The 25,226-nt window shown below is 37.2% G+C and overlaps 1 protein-coding gene across 3 annotated transcripts in view; it reads right to left on the bottom strand.

The window, feature by feature from the left end:
• Window positions 1-24,226, bottom strand: part of LOC145983979 (lysine-specific demethylase 5A-like) — a 119,340-nt gene extending 95,114 nt beyond the window's left edge. For 2 of the 3 annotated variants that reach the window (XM_083117217.1, XM_083117219.1), the window contains exons 1-2: window positions 23,767-24,206; window positions 4,226-4,303 (exon numbers count right to left, since the gene is read on the bottom strand). In XM_083117217.1, coding sequence (XP_082973343.1) covers window positions 4,226-4,303; window positions 23,767-23,916 — 228 coding nt within the window. In that variant the 5' untranslated portion in view covers window positions 23,917-24,206. Of the gene's footprint in view, window positions 1-4,225; window positions 4,304-23,766 lie in introns of all 3 variants that reach the window. The other variant, XM_083117218.1, reaches the window with a different exon arrangement.
• Between the last annotated feature and the right edge of the window lie 1,000 nt (window positions 24,227-25,226).

Below are 25,226 nucleotides of genomic sequence, written 5' to 3'. Positions count from 1 at the left end.
TTTTATCAAGGAAGGAAAATAAAACAGAATTCTCTCAATCCATCTACTTACTTTGTAGAACAGACGGAATATTATTGCAAGATATATATATTGACATTGATTTGGTAAATTTAGAGTTTGAAATTCATATACAATTAAAATTATTCACAGCTTCGTATATACCGTAACATTTGTGACTTGCTTTTGTAGGTGTATTCTGAATCTGAGTATGTGAAATGGCGAATGTAAACTCAGTGCCTCAAATTAAATATTTACATATATACCGTTTAATTGATTTGAATTAGCATTTTTGCATACATTGGAATCACACAAGCCCTTTATCTTCATGAACCTCCTGCAAAAGAAAGCGTTATTGTCAATTTTTTTTTTGACGCTGTTGTCACATTCAAAATTTACCTCAAAATGGTGAGAAAAATGCAGCTGTTCGCTACAACTACAGGAATTTTGTAGCTTTGCTACAGCTACAAATTTTGTGTAGTGAAACTACAAGTAGCATGCTACTTCCGACCACTGAGTACACTCATCTCGTTTAGTAGTCCGGCAGTTTGTTTCTTTATACAGCATATTTGCAGAAGATGCAATTAAGCCTACAAGTTTATCAATATACTCTGTATAAAACACACCTTGTTACTAACTTCGTTGTCCATACAGTGTTCAATGTAACTTTCCATTACAATCTTGCAGCAGGTCAAATTAAACAGTTGCACAATGCATTATCATCAAATTTCTCACAGAAGTGATGTGTACAAGGACACTTTAACCAGACTTCTGAGACAGTTTTGTGAAGAAACACACATTCTCAGGTGTTTGAATCGCAGAGTTCAAAGTGGACCATAACATATGGAAAACAAACATCACCTTGAATCAACACAAAACATTGTGAAGATCAACAAAATCAAAGGTGGTTGGTGCATAACAGTAACTAAAAGTGCACATTATGTGAAAATATCCTTTTGCCAGACAAACTATCAATGCTGATAATTAATCTATGTATATTATATTACACCGCCCAATGAGGGCAACAAAAAAATCCATCCCAAACAAAAAATGGGTTCCTGCAGGAAAACCTATGGAAACCACTACAAAACCTGAAATTGGGACTTCTTCCACATCAGTCTTAGTCACCAGATTTAGCATTGAGTTATTTCTGCCTCTACAAGCCTAAACAGACCTACAAGTTTGATGTGGGTATAATGAGGATATAAATCAACACGTGTACACAATCAACCACAATCTTAATTTTTAAAATTACAATCTCATTATTACTTGAATAACCATATGACTGATTTTGGCTTAGAAAAAGAATTTCATATTAAAGTTATATGAGTGTTCACAAAACCAAGGTAAAGGCTGAAACTTTTATGTTATGACCAACAAGAAAGGAACATTTGTGCACTCAATTACAGACTATTTATAGAAATATGAAATGGATAAAATTATGTCATTAAAATACAGTGGAACCTTAATTTTATATTTTTCAGGGGATCATGGTAAAATCCCACTGAACATAATCTAATAGTAATCTGATGTAAAAATAGATTCTGATGTTTTGAAGTGAAACAAGTCAATGCTTCAGCGAGAAAAAATATTTGCCATGATAAGACTTCTATTTTAACCTTTAGCAGATGGATGATCGATATGTCAACCATGCAGGTATTTCCGTTGAGGACGGATGGTCATGATTAGGGAACGGAAGTTGATGAAATATCATAATTTTCCTGACATCTCGGACATGATGCCCATTAAATATACACAATATTACACTTCGTCTAGAACCCAAAAAAGGTAATTTTGAAGTGCATTTTTTGCCAATTTTTAGGTCATTTTCCCTGATTATGGTCATTTTTCCGTCATTTTTCGCAATATTCGGTGTATTGTTTCGTCATATTTTGTCACTTCTTTCATTTTGGTAATATTCTTGAGTCTTTTCACCAAAGTGAATATACGCCTATATATATCTCGCAGGACTGCAATTTACGAGCAAAAGAAATGCTGAAGTGTGACAGTCTTTGTGGTGTCGGGGGAAACCAGGTGCCTGTCTGGAGCAAACTCAGATTTAAAATCAGATAAGGAGAGGCTGGAAATACCCTGGCCAGACGGTGAAACCCGCAAGGAAATTTTTCTGGAGAAAGATGTGATGTTTAAGCAGGGAGGGGGGATGGGAAGTAGACTGCCCAGGCGACAGGTCATACCGCTTCCAGGCGGTGAAACCTGCGGGGAAGTTTTTCTGGAGAATTCCACGATTTTCAAGTGGGGGGAGGGGGGCTCCTCAGACGACAGGTCAATCACCACAACACCCATTTCAGTTGTAAGTCATGTGTCACGTACAGAACATGCCTAAAGTAAAACCTAGGAACCAACTCGTAGTGAATATGGCGATGCCATGTTCAGGACAGATGGCAGTGTCTTATTTTGCAAGCTTTGTGAGAAAGGTGAGTGCCGAGAAATGTTTCACAGTACAGCATTTTGCTTAATTTCCTTTTCATTTCGATTTTTAACCTGAAAGTAATAAATTTTATGGTCATTTTTTGTATTTTTACATCATTTTCCCCATTTTTTAGGACATTCTATACGTCATATACCTAGATTTTTTAGGTCATCAACTTCCGCTCCCTAGTCATGACCAGCACCATGAGGAATCAATTAGTGTTCATTTCTTGAAAACTACATGCGACATTTCAGTTCTGTCATTTATGTTCATTAGTATACATATGAAGGTATGGCATAATCGAATTACAAAACTATATATCCATTGATACTATTATTAACAAGTGGAGATTGAAAAAATACTTTGTTACCCTTGTAACATTATGGGATAAGATTTTAGAAAAAAAGGCCAACTCATAAACGACTGCATTTTTATCAAAAATTTCAAATTTGCATGCAATAATGAGTAAAAAGCAAGATTTGTGTAACAATTAAGGGTCTGAGAGGAACTAAGGGCAAAGACCCAAAGTTTGATACTTTCCAAAATTACATAACATTTCTGATGACTGTAATTTCCAAATTTTTTTTTTCAAAGTTGGGGAAGGGGCATCACACATCCTCAAAGAGTGGGCTTTTGTCATGCTTCACTCAAAATTTGGTTTATCCAGCATCCATAGGGACGACACTAGAAGTGAAATTCCAGAAATTCTTTTCATAAGCTAACAATACTGTTGCTCTTTTAAACTATTGTTTTTCCCCATGAAGTATCAGTCTGCTTTATACAAAACTTGGCAAGGTTGCAGGAATGTACAATCACAGACACTTCTGGGTTCTAACAATTCTATTGAAAGTCAATTGTATCCCTACAACACAGAAGTGTCTGTGACTACAACTGCTACATACTAGATTTTTCATTCACTTCGTTCTTATTCTTCCTTTAAACATTCATTATTGGGAGGCACAAAATATTAATTTTAACTCCGCTAAAAGCTCAGTCTTTAAGAAAAAGCAAAACTGATTTCATCTCTCTATGGCAATTAATTCTAGAGCTACGAGTCTTTTTTGTACTTCACGGTAAGTTTGAAAAGCACATGCTTGAAAAGGACCTGTCCACAGAGACTTTCCAGTCATGCAAGGCTCTGCTTGCTAAAAGTTAATTTAACCAAAGGCTTCTTAAATCAAGTAGTGTATGTGGAGGGTGTATCAGTTTGTCCTTCCCTTCCCCCAAATGTCTTTGATCCCAAAACACATTCTATTTTACATTTCTTTACAGTGCAGATTGGTACACACTTAAATAACACAATAAAATATGCCTAATTTGTGTAAATCTGGGGAACTTTGCCTTGACTGTCCTGAATGGGTTGTGAAGAAGGATGCTGAGAAGGATACAAGTGGCTTGTGTAAATGTTACATGTTCTCATCCTGTCCACATTGCAAACTTTTTGTCACATTAAATCGAAAGTATTGTCCGAACAGGTGTTTTCGGTTTACCAGCCAGGTTAAATCGACGTTAGCTTCCAACGTTTCGAGCGCATACATTGCTCAATGTATCAGGAATCCATCACTGAAGATGAGAGCAATGTATGCACTCGAAACGTTGGCAGCTAATGCTGATTTAACCTGGCTGGTAACCCGAGAACACCTGTTTGAATCACATTGCCAGGAAAACTACAATTCAAATTCACAAAAGTATTGTGTTTACACAATCAGGTTCCATTTCATTGAGTCAGTTACACAAGGTCAACAAGTAATCCATTATTGCACACATAGAAACTATCTACTTTGCACACTGACTCACCTCCAGTTCATTCAAACGTTGTACTCTGGGTGTAAATTTGAACTTGTCAACATCAACTGCAAATGGTGGTTGCCATCGCTGAAAAGATCAAACATCTTTTTATAATCTTATTTTTTAAAATATATACATGAACTAAATTTGAACATATTAAGGATAATTTTTTCCTGTACATGTTGTGCTGTAAATAAGCTATCAGTATGTTTTATCTCATTTCATATGTTTCCAAGCATAAAATTACTATTTCACTGGGTTTGCCAGGAGAAAGGAAGAATTAAAGATACCAAAACAGGCATAAGCAGACAAGAACTGACCCAGCGTTGTTTAGATGGACATCATGCCCACCTGTAGAAAGGTTTACCCAGGATTTCTCATTAAACAAGCACTGTTCAATTTACTGCCAATCTCCAACTTTATCTTTTAACCCCTTTTACAATTTTTTTTAATGAGTTAAACACCTAGGAAAAGACAATGGACCCTGGAAATAGCACCTAACATGTTGCAATTTCACAACAAGGGCCAATTATCCTTTCTATTGTGCAGAACTGCAACAAAGGTTACGTGAACATTTAACAAATTCTGAATAAATGTTATAAAATGTGCTTCCATAATTACAAATATCTTCCCTTATTAGATGATTTATTGACACATTTGGATGACTTGAAAAATTTTTCTAGATAGTTAATGCATCCTTTTTGGGGGGAGGCTGTATTCAGTAACACTGATACATTGTTTGCTCATAGAGCTATAATATTTATTTACCCCCCCCCCCCAAGAAGTTTACAACAATTGTCAATATGACTTTGCACAGTTGTAGAAACACAATAGTGCTATTTAATAATTTTCTTTCGTTTACTGTGGTGGCCATAGTGTGCTGCCAAATATCAACATACCTAAGTCTCGATTGAGACCAAGAGTCTCGGTCTCATCTCAAAATTACTGATATGATGGATACTTGTCCCATTTCTAAACCACCCTTACTGTTAACTTAAAATTTCTGGACTTCAATGCATGAATACCCAACCCTAATCCTGACAACAACAAACCGTCACTAAATTATAGTAATTAACAGAAGTGGTTTAATGAAAACTCTTATAACAACTGCAAGCACATGTATTGAGACTTTTGGAAGGATTATAGAATTTCATTTGGTGGCAAAATTCATGTATGAATCATAAATCATGAAAAGTTTGGAATTTTCATTTATGATAATTACAAAAAAATTCTAACCCTGTCCAGTATACGAACTTTCCACGGAGTGAGGCACATTTGCTGGGGCCTCTTCTCTTGACATTCTGTCATACGGTCGTATATGCGGGAAGCCTAATCTTACGAGTACTGTACGTATGCTTATAATGTGCTCCTGAGGCCGGCCTCGCGGTGTTACCTACTAGAACGAACAGAATATCAGCAACACTGCATTTCTGCCAGGGTTGGAAATTTGTGGTGTACCGGCATTTTTTGTAAACATTAGCCTGTGTTCGTGCAGAGATATTTCTATTTCATTGTACATTCTCCATATTTTGTACGAAACTTAGGTTTTCCTTCTTTCATCGACAAGTGTAAGTGAAATTGAAAATTACGGAGTAGGTGTAGTTCTGACTTCATTTTCTTGTCAGAGTGCTGATGGTCTTGTCGATTCACCCAACACCGTAGCGTAAACAGAAAGTCTAAAGAACTTATATGTGTAAAGTAAGTCTTCATACCAAATTATGTAAATTAATATGCTAGTTACGCCTTATATTTACAAAGTAGTTTTCCTTTCACTGGAAATATAATAATTTATTTTTATCGTGAACGGGGATTCCCCTCGCTTCTTCCCTCTCTGTGAAAACTTGTCTCCTGCTCAGGACGCTACAAGGTAGCGTGGCTCGGAGCGCGAGGTTCGTGGCGGTAGAGCTTTGTTTGTGATTCGTATCGTGTGCAGCGATGAGATTTATGCAAGAAAGTGCTGGACTAAAATGCAAAAACAACAAGAACAATTGAGTTCTTAATTGAGTGAAGATGTAATCATCGGTAAGGTAGGACCCACTTTTGGTCTTTCATATTTCCTTCTTCTAAAATGTTTTCAACTCTATTTTCCTTTGCGAGTAGCAGTGGCAAGTGACAGCAAAATTTAAAAATAATTAAAAATTGTTGAAACGTTATTTAATGCGTTAACACTGTCGTCGAATAGATATTGCAAGCAGACATTTTTTTATGCAGCCGACACAAGCGAAGAGGTAGGCAGTTTCGTTTACCCTGAAGGGATAACAATAGAAGAGGGCGGTCAATGAGAGTACAATGTAAGGGAAGACTTTCTTTGGGTTTAGGACAAAGAGTGTTATGGGGTTATTGCGGAGGCCATGTCTGTTTCAGGTCTGGCGGAACAGGCCAGTGTTGTCACTTTGGATTGGCAGAAAAGAGCTGAATTGCGCCAGAAATTGGGATTCTATTCTCCCAAGCATCTACATTTATTATAACCTGTTTATATGTTACATAGTAACCTGTCGTGTTGCCGGGTCCCAAACAAGGATCCTATGTTCTATTATCACGTAAAGGTGTCTACTAACACAAGGGGTAGAACAAACTAGGATGCGAAGTACACACAGTGAATGAGAGAGGTCACCTTTACTTATGTTTTTTTCTTTAAAGCCCCGTGGTGGTCATCCTAACACGTTACGAAGCCAGGTGACCTAATTGTGGTCATGCCAATGTTTCCTGATCATCTTTAATTCATTCTCCATACATTCTCATCGTCACGATTAACATAGAGCAGAACAAATGAGACGAAAATATTCAAAACTTAAATTATGTTTACTTGCACATACAGGTGTCAGAAATTCATTTATCTAGAAAGCCAAGACCGGAATTAACTACAACCATTCCTTTAGTTAGACAACATATAACAATGGTGTTTTGGTCAGTGCGAGGAAGTCTTTCTAAAAAAACTAAGTTGGCAGCAGTAGAACATACCAAACTGACAGTCGCTGAAAGTGCGGAATTCTGTCGTCTGCTCACGGCAGAAACGTCAGACTGACCCGAAAATTATGGGGTTCTTCTAGCCCTTTTCACCTCAATTGCAAAATAAATAAATACATTTAGAAAATAGAATTGACGATAGGGCTTGAGGAGCACTATACGTTGGATTTTCGCGATGTCCCATGATTGGTAGTTCTTTCTGGAGGTGTGTGCATAAATCAGGGGTTGAAAAAATACAAATAAAAAAAAACTTAATGAACAAAATCTATCGATGACATCTGGTGGGCGTGAGGAGAACGTCTAAGACATAATTATCGTATTGATGGCCGGTAACAACACTTTTGAAAACGTCGTGCCACAGGCAAGTAAAGAAGCGGTCTGGAGAGACATTGAACCACTCTCCATGACATAGCCCCCCTCCCTTTCTTTTTACATATTTAAGCAACTAATGGAAATTATCGCACTTTTGTGCCTACCCTGCTAGGAAATCTACGCTTCGCCACTGCCTGTGTCAAGGTCGTAGTTTTACGTTATAACTTTTCTACTTTTGGCTAGAATTTCAATTTTTTTAATATTGTTCCTAACACATGTATTTAACAGAAATGTCTTTTTGCATTTTTTTTGTCTTCATGAAAATGGAGTGGAAAAGGCGGGAAAAGGTACTTCTTTTTTGTGTCTCTTTTCAAGGTCAAATTTTTGCCGACAAATGAAGACTGGCTTTGTTGTTCTAAAGCAATGCTTTTTTTTTTTTTTTTTTTCACTCCCACCTGTTAACTGCATTCGAAGGAAGCTTGTTTATCAGTATCCGATGTCAAAATGAAAGTTTTCTGTGAGGGTGCAAGCAGGGGGAGGGGGAAGACTGGTTGTTGAATCTGCGTTGTGAGAATGGAATTTCGAAGCACGCTGCAGAAAACCTTGTTTTTTTAGCACAAGTTGCGACAGGGGTTACTCTGATTGTCTAAAAATAGAATTTCAAGCAGCTGTAAGTATCAGCACTCATTTTCACTGCGTTCTAGCTTTTCGTCCGTGAATGTTGTGCGAGGACATTTTTTGCGTGGTGACAATTTTTTAAATAATTTTTGGGGGTTTTCTCCCTTCTCCCTCCATATCTACGCCAAATTTGCATAAATTTTGCATTTTGTGCATTTTGACATTTTTTCGGGGGGGCCATTTTTTTAAGAAAAGTAGTTTTGAGGGGATTTCCTCCCTACCCCCTCCATATGTACGCCGAATGTGCATAAATTATGTATCGTCTGAATCTGTGATTCATTCTGCGTACAACGGAATATCTTTCATATCTCTAGGGCATTTAGTTTCTGAGCTATAGTCATTTCAAGGTACCGCTGCATTTTGAAGCTTGAATCAGTGGCGTCCCGACCATTCCTTTTGGGGGTACAACTCAAGTTACATTGGTCATACAACAATGATGCAAATATTTTTCTGTTTCTTACATGCCAGCGATAATTTCTATGTGCATTTTGAACTTTTCATATTCTTTTTTTCGGGCGGGTGGGGGGGGGGGGCAAAACCCCATTTTTTAAAAGAAAAAGTATTTTCAGGGAATTTTTCCCCTTTCCCCCTAAATATATACGCCGAATGTGCATAAATTATATATCGTCTGAATCTGTGATTCACTCTGCGTACAACGGTATATCTTTCATATCTCTAGGGCATTTAGTTTCTGAGCTATAGTCATTTCAAGGTACCGCTGCATTTTGAAGCTTCAATCAGTGGCATGCCGACCATTCCTTTTGGGGCTACAACTCAAGTTACATTGGTCATATGATAATAATGCAAATATTTTTGTGTTCCTTACATGTCAGCGATCATTTCCATGTGCATGTCGACACTGTCATATACTTTTTTCTTGGGGGGTGGGTGGGGGAACCAATTTTTTTTCTTCAGAATTTTGGAATTTTGAGAGTTAGCCCCCTCCCCCTGCCACATATACGCCAAATTTGCATAAATTTCATATAGTCTGAATCTTTGGTTTATTCCGCGTACAATGGTATATCACTCATCTCTCTAGGGCAATTAGTCTCCGATCTACACTCATTTAATTGAAACTCTGCATTTTGCTCAAAATCGGCTCGGGACCGATAGGCTTACTTGTGAAAATGGCCTCGGGACTTAAAAGGTTAATTGAACTACCTGTGGCATTCAGTAAGTGGTAGATTAATGACCACTTTATTTTAGATAACAAAAAGGGAGGGAAGTCATTACCATTTCTGCGCTTAATGGGTTGTCAATCACACCCCAAAAAGCTTGGTTATGGCATTTGTTGTCATCAAAATCCAACTACCCATATCCTTCTGTAAGTGGGTTAGGTAAGTTAAGCCCCTATCACACGGAACTTGATTTCTAGTAGGAATGCCCTAGTTGACGCTGGACTGGCTACCCATTTGCTAGTTTTCGCTTCACACGGTACTTGTTATACCGTACTTGTCGATAGTCTTTCGTTCCCATAATGGCGGCCGCGCGAGATGTAAACAACGAATCACTTCACACTTTTAAAATACAATAACTATCCAACCGAGAGGAATATCGCATCGCATTAAATGGTTTTAGGTAGAGAAGAACGGCGCTGATAAAATACATACTTTACAACGTTTACTATACACGTATGGAAGAATATTTTAGCTTTTTCAATTGTAAACATGCCTTTCGTGTTGTATGCACTCGGAAGCCACAGACAAAAAAAGGCTACTTTCCAAACTCACAGAATATCTTCACATGGCCAAACTTTGCTCTGATTGGCTGTTCCACAGAATCTAGTCGAAGAAGTTAGTAGCAATTAGAACATGTCCTATTCCTCAAAACCAGTCAAGCAGTCAGCCAGGCGGCCATGATTACTACCCAGAAAGTCAGTTCATCGCCAACTAGGGCATTCCAACTAGAAATCCAGTTCCGTGTGATAGGGGCTTTAGATTAGAAGCTGATCAGGTTCTGTGAAAAACAATGTATGCAATGTTTGCAGCAGGGTGAGGAAAATGTTTGGAATACTTGGTTGTAGAAATAAGTTTAAGTTTGGAAAAACTGAAGTGTGTGTGTTTTAAAGATGCAGAAATTAATAATTTGCAAGTAAATGTTGTGAAAAGTAGGCCACACTCCTGAGTTGTCACCATCTGAAATATTCTTTCTGCATGGGAAACGTTGTATACGCATGCAGGAGATGTGAAAATATTAGGCAACAAAATCTTACTTAAAATGAATAAATAACAACACAGTAATCATGTAGGAGCAGAATGAAAAATTAATCTATGCTCACAAAAAAAAACAGTAAGTAAACAGAAAACCCACTCATTATGTGCTTACACACGCACACAAGCAACTTCATTTGTGTATAAAACATGTGCGTGACAATATCGGAATTGCACAACTGGAACCTGGGCCTTGGGGCTCTAACCATATTCACACCCCTAAATATTTACATGACTATGTTATGGGCCAATTGTCTAGAACATTTGATTCTCGATTAGCCAGTAAAATTGACCTGCAGTCATGCTGAACTCAGATTCTGTGTTGTAAAAGTTGAACTAAGATTAAGTCCCAGTGATCTCAAGTCAAAGTTAACCAGCAAATTTTCTCCGATCAGCAGACTTGAACATAGTTCACTTGTTGTACACCCAACTCACTTAGTACTTTGGCAGTTCGTTTCCTTATTCAGGATATTTGCAGAAGATACAATTAAACCTACAAGTGTAATGATATACGCTGCATAAAACACACCTTATTACTAACTTCATTGTTCATACAATGGTTGCACTAACAAATATTTTCTAAAAAAAAGTTCTGCAAGTGAAAATATGTCGCAAGATTCAAAGACGGGAGGAAATCCTGTTTCCCACAATAATAATAAAGAAGAACAAAGCATACACAACAAGGTGAACAATGACAAATATTTTTCCATTTTTGAAATGAACAAATAGTATTATTGTGTATCTTTGTTATTTACTGTTTGAGATGTCATGTATTTTTCTTGAAATTTACTTTACTAGGGTATATTGTTTAATTTCACAATCAGCGAGAAGCAAATTTAGAGCAATCAATTGTTCTACATAAAAACTAGTTACATCAAAATTTAGCTTATTCAAATCTGTGTAAATCCATTTCTTTTAGTATAGCCTTTAATTTCTTATCATTGTGAAAACAAAAAAGTGCTGTTTTTTTTTGTTTTTTCAGACAATCGCTCTGTCTGAAATTCTATAAATTAAAAACATGTGGTCCGATTGTGATGAAATTCAAATACGGTGCAAGTAGAAAGGTTTTAAATAAAATTCTTAATTTTCAGATTTTCTTAATCTGCAAAAAAAAAAAAAGTTCTTATCAATTTTGTGAAACAATTTCTCTTAGAACTGGGTAGTCCTACAAATATGACTACAATGGTCTTGTTTAGCAGCTCTTTGCAGCTGCCCATTATCACCGTAAACTCAAACTGTGAAACAGATTTTACATAGATTAATATTCAACAGAGTAGTGACAGCCTACATATTCCATGGTTCAATACACATCGCTGTTGAGTCAGGTAGCAACAGTGCATGTGGTGTCGCCAAGTTGCATTGATATTATTGTTTCTTTACTTCATCCTAAGTAATTTTCAATAATTTTTTGCAAATTTTGTAGGAGTATTAGGAAGTGCTGTAGAATAATGGAAATGTTAGTGAATGTTGGAGAAACTAAATGCTTCACAAAGTATTATATACCGGAGAAGTTATGATTCAAAAAGTAGTTTATGCGAGCATCTACACTTTGCAGCTAGATTACAGTGCGACAGGCAGTTCAGGCAAATTTTCACTTGAAGGAGGTTTCATGCTTCAGACCAGATATTGCATGATCAGATGTTGACTCATCTAATCTAAGAATGAAAGCATTCAGGGATATTTTATTAATGCTACAAGTCCGAAACTTAACCTGTCTAACCTAGCAACAAAAGCATTTCCAGACATAATACCCCTTTGAAACCCACACAAAGTAAAGTAGATGGCAGCAGCAGTTCATATCCAGGATGCTGTGGCATCGCTTTTTCAAAAGTGTTAAAGGCCATCAGTACAACAATTATGCCTGCTATAAATCATCCCCCCAGAAAAAATAAACATGTCTTTGATCTACATTTTGGTTAATTTCATTCTTCTTTTGCAATCCACACAGTGATTTAGCCACAAACACTCCTAGAAAGAACTACCACTCATGAAACAGTTACTGCGAAAATCCAATGAATACTGGTGGAGGTGGACCCTTGTCAATTCTTCATCTGTCTTTATTTCTTTGCAATGAGGTGCAAAGGGGAAGAAGAACTAAACTTTTCTTCTGTCAGTTTGACGTTTGTGTGGTGAACAGACGACAGAGCTCCGCTCCTCCAGTAAATGTGGAAAGGAAGCCCAGCTGTACGTACTACTGTTGCCAACTTAGTATTTTGTATAGCTTGTCCAAATCAAGAATCACACCAAGGAATTATCTTTTCGTCTAACTGGACTCAGTTGTAGTTAAATCCAGTCTTGGCTTTGCAGTATCCACATTTTAGGTGGGATTTAGCTCTTTTCTGCCAATCCAATGTCACAACACTTGCCTGACCCGGTAGGCCTAACCGGTAACTGGGCTCCTTAACAGGCACATGAATAACCCAATAGCACACTTTGCCCCAAAGACTTTCCCCACTCTTCCCTTGCATTGGCACCCTCTCCTCTTGTTACCTCTTCAGGGTAGCAGAACGGCCTCCCTTTGCACTTCTGTCAGCTGCAGAAAAAATGTCCTCTGCAATATCTACTAGATGGCAACGTTGTTGGTTAACATATTTAACAACGTTGTCATTTTATTGAAAGAACTCCTTAATTCTTTACAAATGGCTGCTCACAAAGAATCATACAGGAGTATACACAAGGAAAATATAGTTCTCTTGAATACATGCAGTAAGTAATCACAAAGACTATGAAGTATGAGTTACCAGATAAATATAAATCAGTGTAGAAATACATTTGTAGAATGATTAGGTCAGAATTCAACTATAAGGACTTGGGCCTCATGCTTTTGTTAGGTTAGGCTGTTAGGTTCAAAGTCTTTCTCTGAAAATGATCAGTCTCTCTTCTGAAATATAACTGAGCAGTAAAAGTCAATATGAATGATGTCAAGTTGAACGTTCACTTTCCCATGCCTGTCTTTCAGTGGTAGTTGCAGAATCCAGGGTTAACTGACTTAAAGTATCTTGTGAATTACACCTGAACCAAGCTAACCCCTGGTGCCCATTCACAGTGCGCCACAGTTATGTTGACAAAATCATATTTCCTAGATGGCTGCTTTGGGAAGGAGGGATTTGAAAGTTGCCACTTGTTGCAAAAAGAGGCAGGCAGTGGTAGGCCTAATCAGTTGTTTGATAAAACATTATAATGCTGACCAAGGCAAAATTTATTGTATAAAAAATATATACTCAAAATGTAATATTTCCACCCTCTAACAGGGTCTTCTTCAGACGAAGATTCACAATAAATTGTTTGACTGCAAATTTCTTTATAGTAAATGCTGCAACATTGAGTCACTGCCATAAAGGCAGGTCCCCGCACTGGAAAAAAGCTTGGCTTGACTCTTAATCTAAATTTTAACAATCTTACAAGAAACATCAATTTCAGAATACATTCTAGCCACCGTAACTCTTTAATTGAAAGTTTGGCATTCAAAAGTGATGTATGTACACTAGCGGCAGAAAGTTTAGACTCACCTGTAAAAATTTGTAATTCACTGAAGTAAAGTATAAAATGTGACAACAGGTGACACTACTGTGCTGGAATTTCACTACTGATATTTATAGAATGTTTTTAAAGCTGTTTTGATGTGTCTTGGAAATTTTAATCTATTTATCGAATGATGCTTATGTAATATCAGTGTGCAGTCCTCTTCTATAAAATTTTTCCTCTGTTATCGGTATGCTCTGAACAAGTTCTCAGTCTTATGTACACTAGCGGTAGAAAGTTTAGACTCACCTGTAAAAATTTGTAATTCACTGAAGTAAAGTATAAAATGTGACAACAGGTGACACTACTGTGCTGGAATTTCACTACTGATATTTATAGAATGTTTTTAAAGCTGTTTTGATATGTTTTGGAAATTTTAATCTATTTATCGAATGATGCTTATGTAATATCAGTGTGCAGTCCTCTTCTATACACTTTTTCCTCTGTTATCGGTATGCTCTGAACAAGTTCTCACAGTCTTTTAATACATTCTCGCTATGTTAATCTTCAACGTTGCAATGATATTACTGATTGTGAGTGGTTGCATCAGCCTACTGACGAGTTATTGTGGGGTCAGTGGTACTGGTACTTACACCAGAAGTGATTGTGGTAATCTTAACCTACAGTACCTGCTTTTGTTGTGCTATTTGTATTTGAACCTTGTGAAGTATTAGTGTTCAATTGGACGTAAAGGTGGGAACAAGTTCACATTTACCAGCAACTATAGGGGAAAAGGCTAATATAAACCACGAAATTAGGGCCAAGGAATGTGCATAAGGACATTGGATGGTCAAACCGACAAATAGCAAAACAAACATTTCCGAATGCAGTGTCCGTAGAGCAGTTATATGAAGAAAGGAAACTGGCAGTCATGAGGATCAGCCACGCTGTGGGCATCGAAGGAAGATGTCTATCGTTGAGGACAACCACATTCTCATCCTCAGTAAGACTGACAGAATGCATTCGGCAGTGGACATATGCACAGAAATAAATAAAACAAGATAGCAACCAGTGTCTGTTACAACAGTGAAAAGTTGTGTGCATGCGGCTGGATTATTTGGTCCAGTAGCAGTTCGTAAACCACTGTTGAAAGCCGTACACAAGCGTAAAAGGCTGGAGTGGGCCAAAGATCATGCTAACTGGACCATCGAAAAATAGAAACAAGTACTTTGGAAGGATGAATCAAAATATGAAAAATTTGGTTCTAACCACCGACATTTGTTGCCGCCTTGGAGAAAGTTTTGGAAGCTTGTATTATTCCAACAGTGAAGCATGGAGGAGGAAGTGTCATGGTATGGGGATGTTTTGGTAAAAATATGGTTGGTGATTTAGTGAGAGTGCAAGGAACAATGGAACAGAACCAGTATCACTGTATTCTTTCACGCAATGCTGTACCATCTGGGACAAGATTCATTGGTCGAGGATTTGTTCTACAACAGAATAATGATCCTAAAAACACATCAAAATTGTGTAAGCAATATGCCGCAGGAAAGGAAGCCGAAAGAGCATTGCAGTCAATGATTTGGCTTTCCCAATCACCTGATTTGTCACCAATTGAGCTATTGTGGAAGGAACTTGACAGGAAGGCAAAAGCAAGGACCCCAAGCTCTGTGGAGGAGCTGTGGCAGTGTCTACTGGAAGCCTGGGAAGGTATGAAAACAGAGACATTAGAAAAACTCACAGCAGGAATGCCATGCATATGTAAAGGTGTCATCAAATCAAGGGGAGGGCACATTGATGAACAGGCAGTAACATAATGATGAAGTGTGTGTTACTCACTATCGAATATGAAAGAGTAAATACCTAAATAGTATCAAAAAATCACAACTCACGTAAGTTGTGAATTTCTGATACTATTTAGGCATTTACTCTTTTGAACAGGCAGTGTGATGAAAATGCATTTTGATGCCTCTTTTTTTTTTTAAACATTTTAAACTTTTTGTGAAAAATTAGTGTCTTCTATACAATGTTATATGTAGGTTGGTGTGTAACATACCCATACAAGTTCAAATATATGCACTATGATGGTTGGTTTCAACTAATAGCATTTTATTTTCATTTAAACAATAAATTTCATAGGTGAGTCTAAACTTTCTGCCGCTAGTGTATATCTGGGGTAAAAACTGAAATATTCAAGAAGGGCACTTGGTGTACCATACTTGTGACTCAAGTCATAGCATCTGTGTTAAGGGCATGTGGGACAGTCTCCACCAGGCTATTCCTTCAGTGTCAGTGTTGCCAACTTAGCTCTCTTGGAGCCAGATCTGGCTCTTTCGTGCACTCGTTTGGCTGTGAAGTGGGGTGCTCGCCCCCGTGCCTTACTATGATACAATCACTGGTTCCGACCCACATAGACCAACTTTTGCCACGATTATACATTTTGCATGTGATGTGATATTGTTATATTGGCTGTGTCACACCACCCCCCTCTTATATCCCCAACTCCTTTTTTATAGAGCTGTGTTGACGTAAAATATGCATAATATTGTTATCAGGGACTCCTTTATTTTCGATTTCATACGACCATGAGATGGGTGATGCCATTAGATCTAGATGGTGGAAACTAAGAATAAATTGTCATCAATTTAGAGTTAACGGTAATAGCAGTGACCCAGCCCTTTGACAAATAACATTACTCTAGGAAGCACTTCGTAAATCTAGCTCCTTGAAAGTCAGTTTTAACTCCATTTAAGGTGAAATTTAGCTCTTTTATGCACACCAGGTTTGGCAACACTGCCAGGAGGCAAGGAGAAATACATTGGGCATATGGGAGTAATATTTGATTTGTTATCTTGCGAATATCAAACTTCCAATGAAATAGAAAATGATATCAATGGGAAGAGGGCAGTTTGAAGAAGTAATTGACAAGTGGAAAAGTAGAAACTTCCATTTGATTATCCGTAACTTGATGTTGAAGTTGATTGCCCACAAGGAATACATGGGATATATTTTTCAAATATAGTGTCCAGCTTAATAATAAACATTAAAACAAACACTTCCGGTTGCAATGGAGAGAAATTCATCCTCTTGATACACCCAGGTTTTTTTTAGTAGAAGTGCCCATCCGGGCGATATTGAAATAAATGCACAATTGGTACGTAACTGTACCTCCTCACCTTCATCAAATCATTTTTGAAAGCATTTTTTAAAGAGGCAAATTCCAATTGTCTAATATCCGATAGGGGTTTTTCTTTTTCCTGCGATGTTTCTTCCCAGTTTCCCAGAACTATTTCAAGCTTACACCAAGATAAACCTACAACCTTACATGGCTAGTCACTCTACACTGCTACACATGCATATTTACATGGTTCAATTTTTGCCAGTTAATACATACTTCAGTGTCTTAGTGAATACTTGCTGCATGTTCTCTGGAGAACAATTCTTCGCTTCCATATACTCCTGCATGATTCCTTTTCTCTTTTCAGCAGCCATTCATTTACCGCCGTCTAGGATATGTACTGCTATTGCTATCTACTTCACATGTGTGGGGTGCGAATGGGTATTACATCCATAAATGCTTTCATTTTTAGGTTAGCAGGTCGTGTTTAGGGCTCTAAGCATTAAAATAATTAGCATAAATGCTGCCAATACACTTATTCACATAAAATTTTGTATCAAGCAGAAAAACTCCCTTCGAGCCTCGCATGAAAATCTGCCAGAACTGCATGTCTGAGGCAACCATATACTAACAGGTGTTCATTCGGAAGCTGAGATGGAGGACAGTAACTGTTCGACCTCAAAAATTTTGACTTCTTTTCTTAATGCACAGGTTTCGATGTTTCACAAAGCCTGAAATTTATTTCAGGATGTGGAAACCACAAATCAGTGAGATATTTAGTCCTGAAGTGTCACTAGCCACATACGTCCAATTCCTCACATCCCGGCAGTCTTTCACCATTATTTAAATGCAAACTTTGTTCTACATACACGAATAGACAAAAATTTGAAGATTAACATAAAATTAATACCAGCATCAAACCAATAAACCAAAACAAATGGTTACTATCAACATCCAACATAACAACAAAAAACTAGCAATACCTTCTTGCCAAATAAATCTACCACATATGTAAGGAAATCATTGTTAACAAAAACATGTGCACTTCCTGGTAAGTGTTTGCAGTAGTGAAATGTATCAAGTGGCACATGTTTTACAAACCCTGAAAATTATTCCCAGATGCGGAAACCACCAATAAGCAAAATATTTAGCACCGATGTGTGAGCAGCGTGTGTGTTTAATTCCTCATATTCTGCACCAGTTTTTCAAAAGCAAATTTCATTCTATATGCACAAAAGAAGAAAAATCTTATGACATAATAACTGATACTGCATAAAATCACTAATTTCTTGGTTAGAATGCATCTCCTCAAGCTAAAAATTATGAGACATTCATATGAGACAATCTTCATAAACCATGCAAAATTTTCCACTTTCTTTTGGGTGTAAACTAGGTCACCAGCACCTACAGATATTTGTGTAAGCTAGTTTTCAAATCATAATTTTTCCAGTATACAATACTGGAGTGAAACATTTTAAATGTGCAAAGTAGTTTATCCAAGCTTTGTACTTCCTTCCACAGTAATGTCAGTATTCCACAGCACTTCCTAACACTCCTACAAAACTTACTACAAGTCATCAAACATTCAGAACTATTATGTTGTTTTCAAAATGCACTGTTGTAATGCTTCAGTCTCTTTAACTCACAATATTTTCAAGGCTGTTCACCCACTGAAAGTCTGTAGTGTGGCAAGTGCTTGTGAACCAAAATGGATGTTGGGCAGTGGCCCAAGTTCCTTTTGTTTTATTGCGATTTCATCATATTACGAATACAAATTTAACATGGTTTGATTTAGATTTACTTTTGTTAACACATACTGCAGAGTTTTAGCGATTACTTAAGATTTTGTTCAATATATGCTTTCGTAGTTAGGTTAGGCAGGCCAAGTTTGGTTTTCTTAGCATTAAAAAAATCCCTAAATGCATACTACTAAGGTTCCAATTTACTTCTACATTAATTCTCACTAGTCTACAAAAGAAACAGTCCCTTGTCAGCGGAAAATAAATTATCCATGGGAAGCATGCATGCTTATGTAAGGTAATTTCTAAGTTGTTTTTTCAACATAAATAACTTCTTTTGAAATCCAAACAGCGCCCATTGCCTTATGGAAGGTTCAAATTTTGTGTGACAATGATTGCCAAAATTGTATGATAATTAGTCTTTCTGCTAGAGAATTTTTTTTAAAAAAAATATAGAACAATCAGAACCGTAACCTGGGCAGTTTTCCAATCCCCCCCTCAGTTCGGCATTCTGAATTGTACACAGTTGCATGCTCTGATGTCTTAGCTGCAAAACAAGACTTATCCGAAGTAGATTGCTCCCATAGTGCCAGAGTTATAACAATTTTTTGAGCAATATGCAAATTACCTATTTTTCGTAAAAAAATAGAGTTTCACATTTTGGCTTATTATTCAACTTGTATGGCACCCAGGAACATGAAACATGTTTCATTCTCTTTGGAAACGTCCATTCTTTGAAAAGAATACTAAAGTTCGCACCCTCTCCCCAAAATAGCAGGAGAAGAGGGGGCAAACTCCACATTTTAGTTTTTATCCATTGAAATTTGGGGGTGCTGCCCCCCCCCTCACCACCCTCGGCCCGGCATTCTGAATTGTACACGGTTGCATGCGCTGATGTTTTAGCTATAAAACAAAAGTTATCCGAAGTAGATTGCTCCCATAGTGCCAGAGTCATAACATTTTTCTTCCGAAGAGTGTTCGAATTTAAAATTCCCACCGAGAAGCCTGGCCCAGAACGGGGTTACTTTCGTAAACCTGATCGGCCATCTAAAGGTTATATTCTAATCACCTAAATAACTCGAAGTTTTAGTCCCATGGACCTCAATAAGTCTAAGTGTAGTATACTTTAGACCTCTATAACTCGAAGTCGGCGATTCTGTCCCTCAATAACTAACATTGGGAAGTCAAAATCCTTGATACCTCAAAAAAAATTTCCCCCCTCAAGTTCGAGTTATCATGGTACCATTGTACAGCATGAAAGGCACATCAAGTTGAACCATCTATGCTGAATGCACGGTGTTTACATTTGAAACAACTAAAATATTCTTCCACACATGTACAGTAAACATAAAGTATGTATTTAAACAGTGCTATTGTTTTGTATCTAATAATGTTTTATACGAAATGTTATTCCTCTCGATTGAATAGTTATCGGCTTTTAAAAATGTGAAGTGATACATTGTTTACATCTCACTCGGCAGCCATTACACCTGCACTTGTGATCTAGAGGTCGCTTCTGATTGGTTATGCTACGAAAAATGCTGCAGAAATAGGACGGGTTCTATCCTTGATAAATGCCATAACATTTTTCACTTCACACGGTAGCATTTTGGTCATGGCACAAATGTTAAGAAAAATGCGAAAGAAAATTCTTTCATCTAAAGTGGCCCTTAGTCCCATCTCCGGTAAATACTATTAAAAATTATATATTTTTGTTCCGCGTATGGAAGTGGCCACGGTGGCTCAGTCGGTAACGCATCCGACTACCATGCTAAAGGTCCTGGGTTCGATCCTTGGCCGGTTAAAATCTGGTAACTTTTCTAACATTGGAAGCGGCCCCAGCACCCACCCAGCATCGAATGAGATGGATACCTGGGGGAAACCCTGGGGGGTAACAGTGGTGTGATGCTGATCACATCACCCCCACTCACGACCGGATCAAGAAAGTGTGGGGCGTTACCCTCACACCCCTATACACCTTCATGGTGTGGTGCTAAGCACAGGGGAGCACTTTACTTTTTCACTTCACTTTTTTTATATTTTTGTTCATATTGGGAATAGTTGTTAGGATAGGAATGTTACTTTTGCTGCTGTTTGGGAATTTTTATGAAAAAAAAGTGAAAGTCTGAAATAGGAGTTTGTTTTACTTATGTGGGAGATACTTTGGGATCAAATATTCCCGTTATTTGTGTTTTCCATATCCTAGAACCACTTTTGGTACTAATCTGATATTCCCGGACGGATTTCTTTATTTTTACAGAAGAAACTACTTACGGTAATAAGTTCCTGTAGCATTGTCTAACATCTGGAAGGTGTTTTGTGTTAAGTAACAGATTTCTTCAAATTTAAAAGTTTGGAGCTCATTTGGGGGCAGGTGACTCCGGCCAATTTCTAACATGCCTTTAACAGGGACTCTATAGATAAAGCCGGGTAGCCGAAGAGGAGTGGAGGCGGGGCCGCATTAGCGGTTGGGGGTGGTAGGTCAATTACTCCAGGGGTGGAGCCCGGAATCGGAAGGAAATCTGGACTCAAACATTTCAAACAAAAATTTTTTTTAGTTTAAATGTCCCACTGATTCCGGGACGAAAAACGTGAATAGACCTTAAAGAATGTTCCGCGAATCAGATAGTTAAGTACAAATGTCAAAAATTGACAAAACAAAGAAGTTATAGGTGTCCGGGGAATATCAGATTTTTACCCCACTTTTATAGTACATAAAACAACAATGTCTGTCAACTAAAAAAATAAACGCAATTACATTTGGCTTAACTACGAAAGCATTTTACGCTTACGTAGATGATGATATACGGCATTCAATAAAAAGGAGATTGCAATGATGGAAATGATGCAATAAATAGTACCACCAAAAAACTCTCATTACTCCACTACAATACATATCTGTCATCTAAAAACAACATAAATTGTTCGCATGGCACAAAATCTGCATAAACCATGCAAAAATGTTTATTTCTCGTGGGGGTGTGGAGGGTTAAGGGCACATCACCACCATCTTCGAAAGTTCGGAGCTCAAGTCCCAGCTAGGACCAGGGAGTTTATCCAATCATATATTTCATCAACCATCCGCATCATCATTATTATCCTAAACAGAAAAACGGTGATAATTTAGCTCAAGATAAAAGAAAGACTGCAACTATTTTCACCAGGGGGGTGAGAATAGCATATAAGGCTATTTTCACCAGGTGCCGAGAGAACAGCTTATGGTGCTATTTTCAGCAGCAAAAGTAATTACCTAGACATAACATTGTATTATATTACATTCATTGGCAGTGTTGGGGGTCTTCCCAACAATGTAGTAGCAATGTTGTCATCTTGTAATCAAGGGGTCCCCCGAGTTCAATACCCAGTGGAGGCACATAGTGGTTCGGATCCCACCTTAAATTGTAGGTCCAGTCCCAACTAGGCTTACTGTTCATAAAGTGGACTTAAAACAAATTCAGTATTACTTAAGTTACTGCTAAGAAGTTAATTTAAATTAAAATTTGGTGCGACTGCTACTGTTCCCAGGTAGTGAGAATAGCAAAGTGCTGAAGACCACAAATTACATGATCAGGTGTTGAGAAGTATTTACAGTAATACTTTTAATGCTAACAGCTATAAATCTGACCTGCCTAACCTAACATTTAAAGCATTTAGGAATGTAATAACCCTTCATACTCCTTGTGACATTACCAGCACCAGTTCATATTAAACACCTTGCGGTATTTTTCCCAGTTACTTGTCGTCCATACAAAAATAAATGCACGCCGATATAAACTTTATACCCATCAACAACTAAAGGATGCACAGATCACATGCATGTAGTAGACCATGCACAGTTTAAAATCTGGTGAAAATAGCTCAAAAGCTAGCTTCACCACCTGGTGAAAATAGTCACTCCGTAAAAGAAAACGGTAACGGTTCCGATTGTTTTATGATTTCTCCTAGCACAAAGACTAATTATCGTAGAATTTTGGAAATCATTGTCACACGAAATTTGAACCTTCCTTAAAGTAATGAGCACTGTTTGGACTCGAAAAAGTTATTTATGTTGAAAAAAAAAAAACTTGAAAATTTCCTTACGCAAGCAGGCGCACTTCTCATGGACAAATGATTCTCAGTCGATAAGCGATAGTAAATATCGTAGAAGAGTAGGAATGAATGTAGAAGTAAATTGGAACCTTAGTAGAATGCATTTAGGGACTTTATTTTAATGCTAAGGGGAGCAAACCTAACCTGCCTAACCTAACCACAAAAGTATATATTGAACAAAATCTTAAGTAATCGCTAAAACTCTGCAGTATATGTTAATAGACGTACATCTAAATTGTACCATGTAAAAATTGCATTCGTAGCATGCTGAAATCGCAATAAAACAAAAGGAACTTGGGCCAAGAAAACAATGAGTGCTACCTTAATTCTGTGAAAAATTACCAGCATTAGCTATGGAAAGTGAGGATTAGTAATGTGATCATTCAGAGATCAGACTTTTATACCACTTCGCAGTTGGCGATTTAAAAAACGCATGTTAAGCTGAACAATCCACACTGCGAAAATCTCAAATTTTAAAATTAGCACCAACTGAAGAAAATACACAAAATGTGTATCATACAAAGGAAGAGAATGAAATTTTATTGCAATGCACTTTATAGAAGCAACGTTTGTGCCATTCTTACAGCACTCAGAACATATCCCTATATTTTCCTTGCACTAGCATGGCTGTCCTTTGTTGTTTGATGCCATAATGACGTATGGGAATATTAGAATAAATATCGCAAGTTCCTTGACCTTTACAGTTTCCAAACTCTTTTCCACATATCTTCTCCCCAAAAAGAAAATACAGTTGTACATCCGGCTCTAAATATGCCCTATAAAAGTCTGAAAACCTATTACTCAGATTATTTAAGACCACCGCACAAGGCAGCCATTTTGAAATATCCATATTGCACGTTCCCAGGCAAACCCCTGAAATCAACATGAAACTTCATTGTATAAACAAAACAAACATTACTACAACTTATACTACAACGTACGTATGAATATCTTGTATATGTTATATTATCTTACCGCTGGTGGTCTTATCTTGCATATTCCAGCCTGCTCTGCAATCGGGCGAATCTTGTTGATGTAAGCCAAAGGATCTTCAAATTCTTCGTCTGTTGGTTCAAAAACAGGAGCTTCAGGTGGTGTCCTGAACTCAAATTCTTCCGAGCTCATCGTGAAATTCAAAATCGTTGTCCATAAATTTCATAAACAGCCTACGAGCAAAATTCAACAACAATAATGACTCCTTGTAATCAAAACATGAAAGGTAGAGAAAAGTTTCCAATCATAAAGACATATTTCACATCTTCAGTCAGAGAAATTACTTAATGCTGTTTTCGACAATATACATTGAAAACTGATATATCCTCAGAAAGTACAAAGACCATCTACAATAATCTTTTACCATCAAGATTCGGCTTCATTTCGTAAACAACGAACAACTTCTGTTTTACTTCCACCATATTGCATGCTATGTTAGTCTTGACACCAATTCCTACTCTCCCTGAAGTGCCATTTACAAAATCTTTTTAAAACGGGAGCCATATTGGAGCCAAATGTAATACAAGGTACGTAGGATTGGTATGCTTAAAATGTCATTCTTAAGAAAGACATTTAGAATATAAGTCTATGCTTTATCACCATGTTTTAAATGTATATATTTATTGTGATTATTATTATTATATAAAACACTCTCGTCTTCTGTTTGTGGTCCAGGGAAAAATGACTGGGAGCCGGAAGGGGGGCGACAAATATTGTTGGGGGGCAGTCGCCTTGAAACGCCCGAAAACACTATATATAAATATATAATAATAATAATAATTATTATTATTACTAGCTATATTCATTATGGTGTTTTGTGATTGACCTTTATTCAGAGTGGACGTTTACTGCCTAAATTAACTTCTTGATTATGAGTTTATCTCCATATGATTCGCTTTAATAAAGGCATTAATTATTTCTTTATTCATGGGAACTGCCGCAAGTTGCGTTGTTTCTAGTGGCCTATTTCAGTACTGGAAGACATTTATAATTTTGTAATTTATCGTATTTCTTGAAATGAAACTACTGATATAAATATTTAAGTTATAAGGCAATAAGACATATAAATGACGAAAAAAAGTCCGAAGAGTTTAATTTTCTTGCAAAATAAACATGACGTTGGAAGAAGTTAATCTTCTTAAGTATTAGAAACAACGAAAGTCACTTAGTGAAGTGCAATTCTCCTGTAGGAGAATTCTGCTGTATGTACTTTGGAGAACACATCGTCCACCTTCGGTACGTTCAGGACTTGACATTTCTTCTCAATAGCAAGGACAGCAAAATGAGGCAGCTGGCATCCGGAATCCTGTTTCGAGCAAAGCATTTCAAAGGTTTCAAACACGAAAAGTTCTTTCACATGCTGCCATTGGAGAGAATACAACTAGAGTGTGAGCCTTGTGAATGCCAATTTATACTTTTCTAGGATTTCGAAGAAATCTAAA

This window comes from Lepisma saccharinum, chromosome 2 (assembly GCF_977018435.1).
Source record: "Lepisma saccharinum chromosome 2, izLepSacc3.1, whole genome shotgun sequence".
In the NCBI taxonomy this organism is placed as follows: domain Eukaryota; kingdom Metazoa; phylum Arthropoda; class Insecta; order Zygentoma; family Lepismatidae; genus Lepisma; species Lepisma saccharinum.
This window is presented reverse-complemented; position numbering and strand designations above follow the sequence as displayed.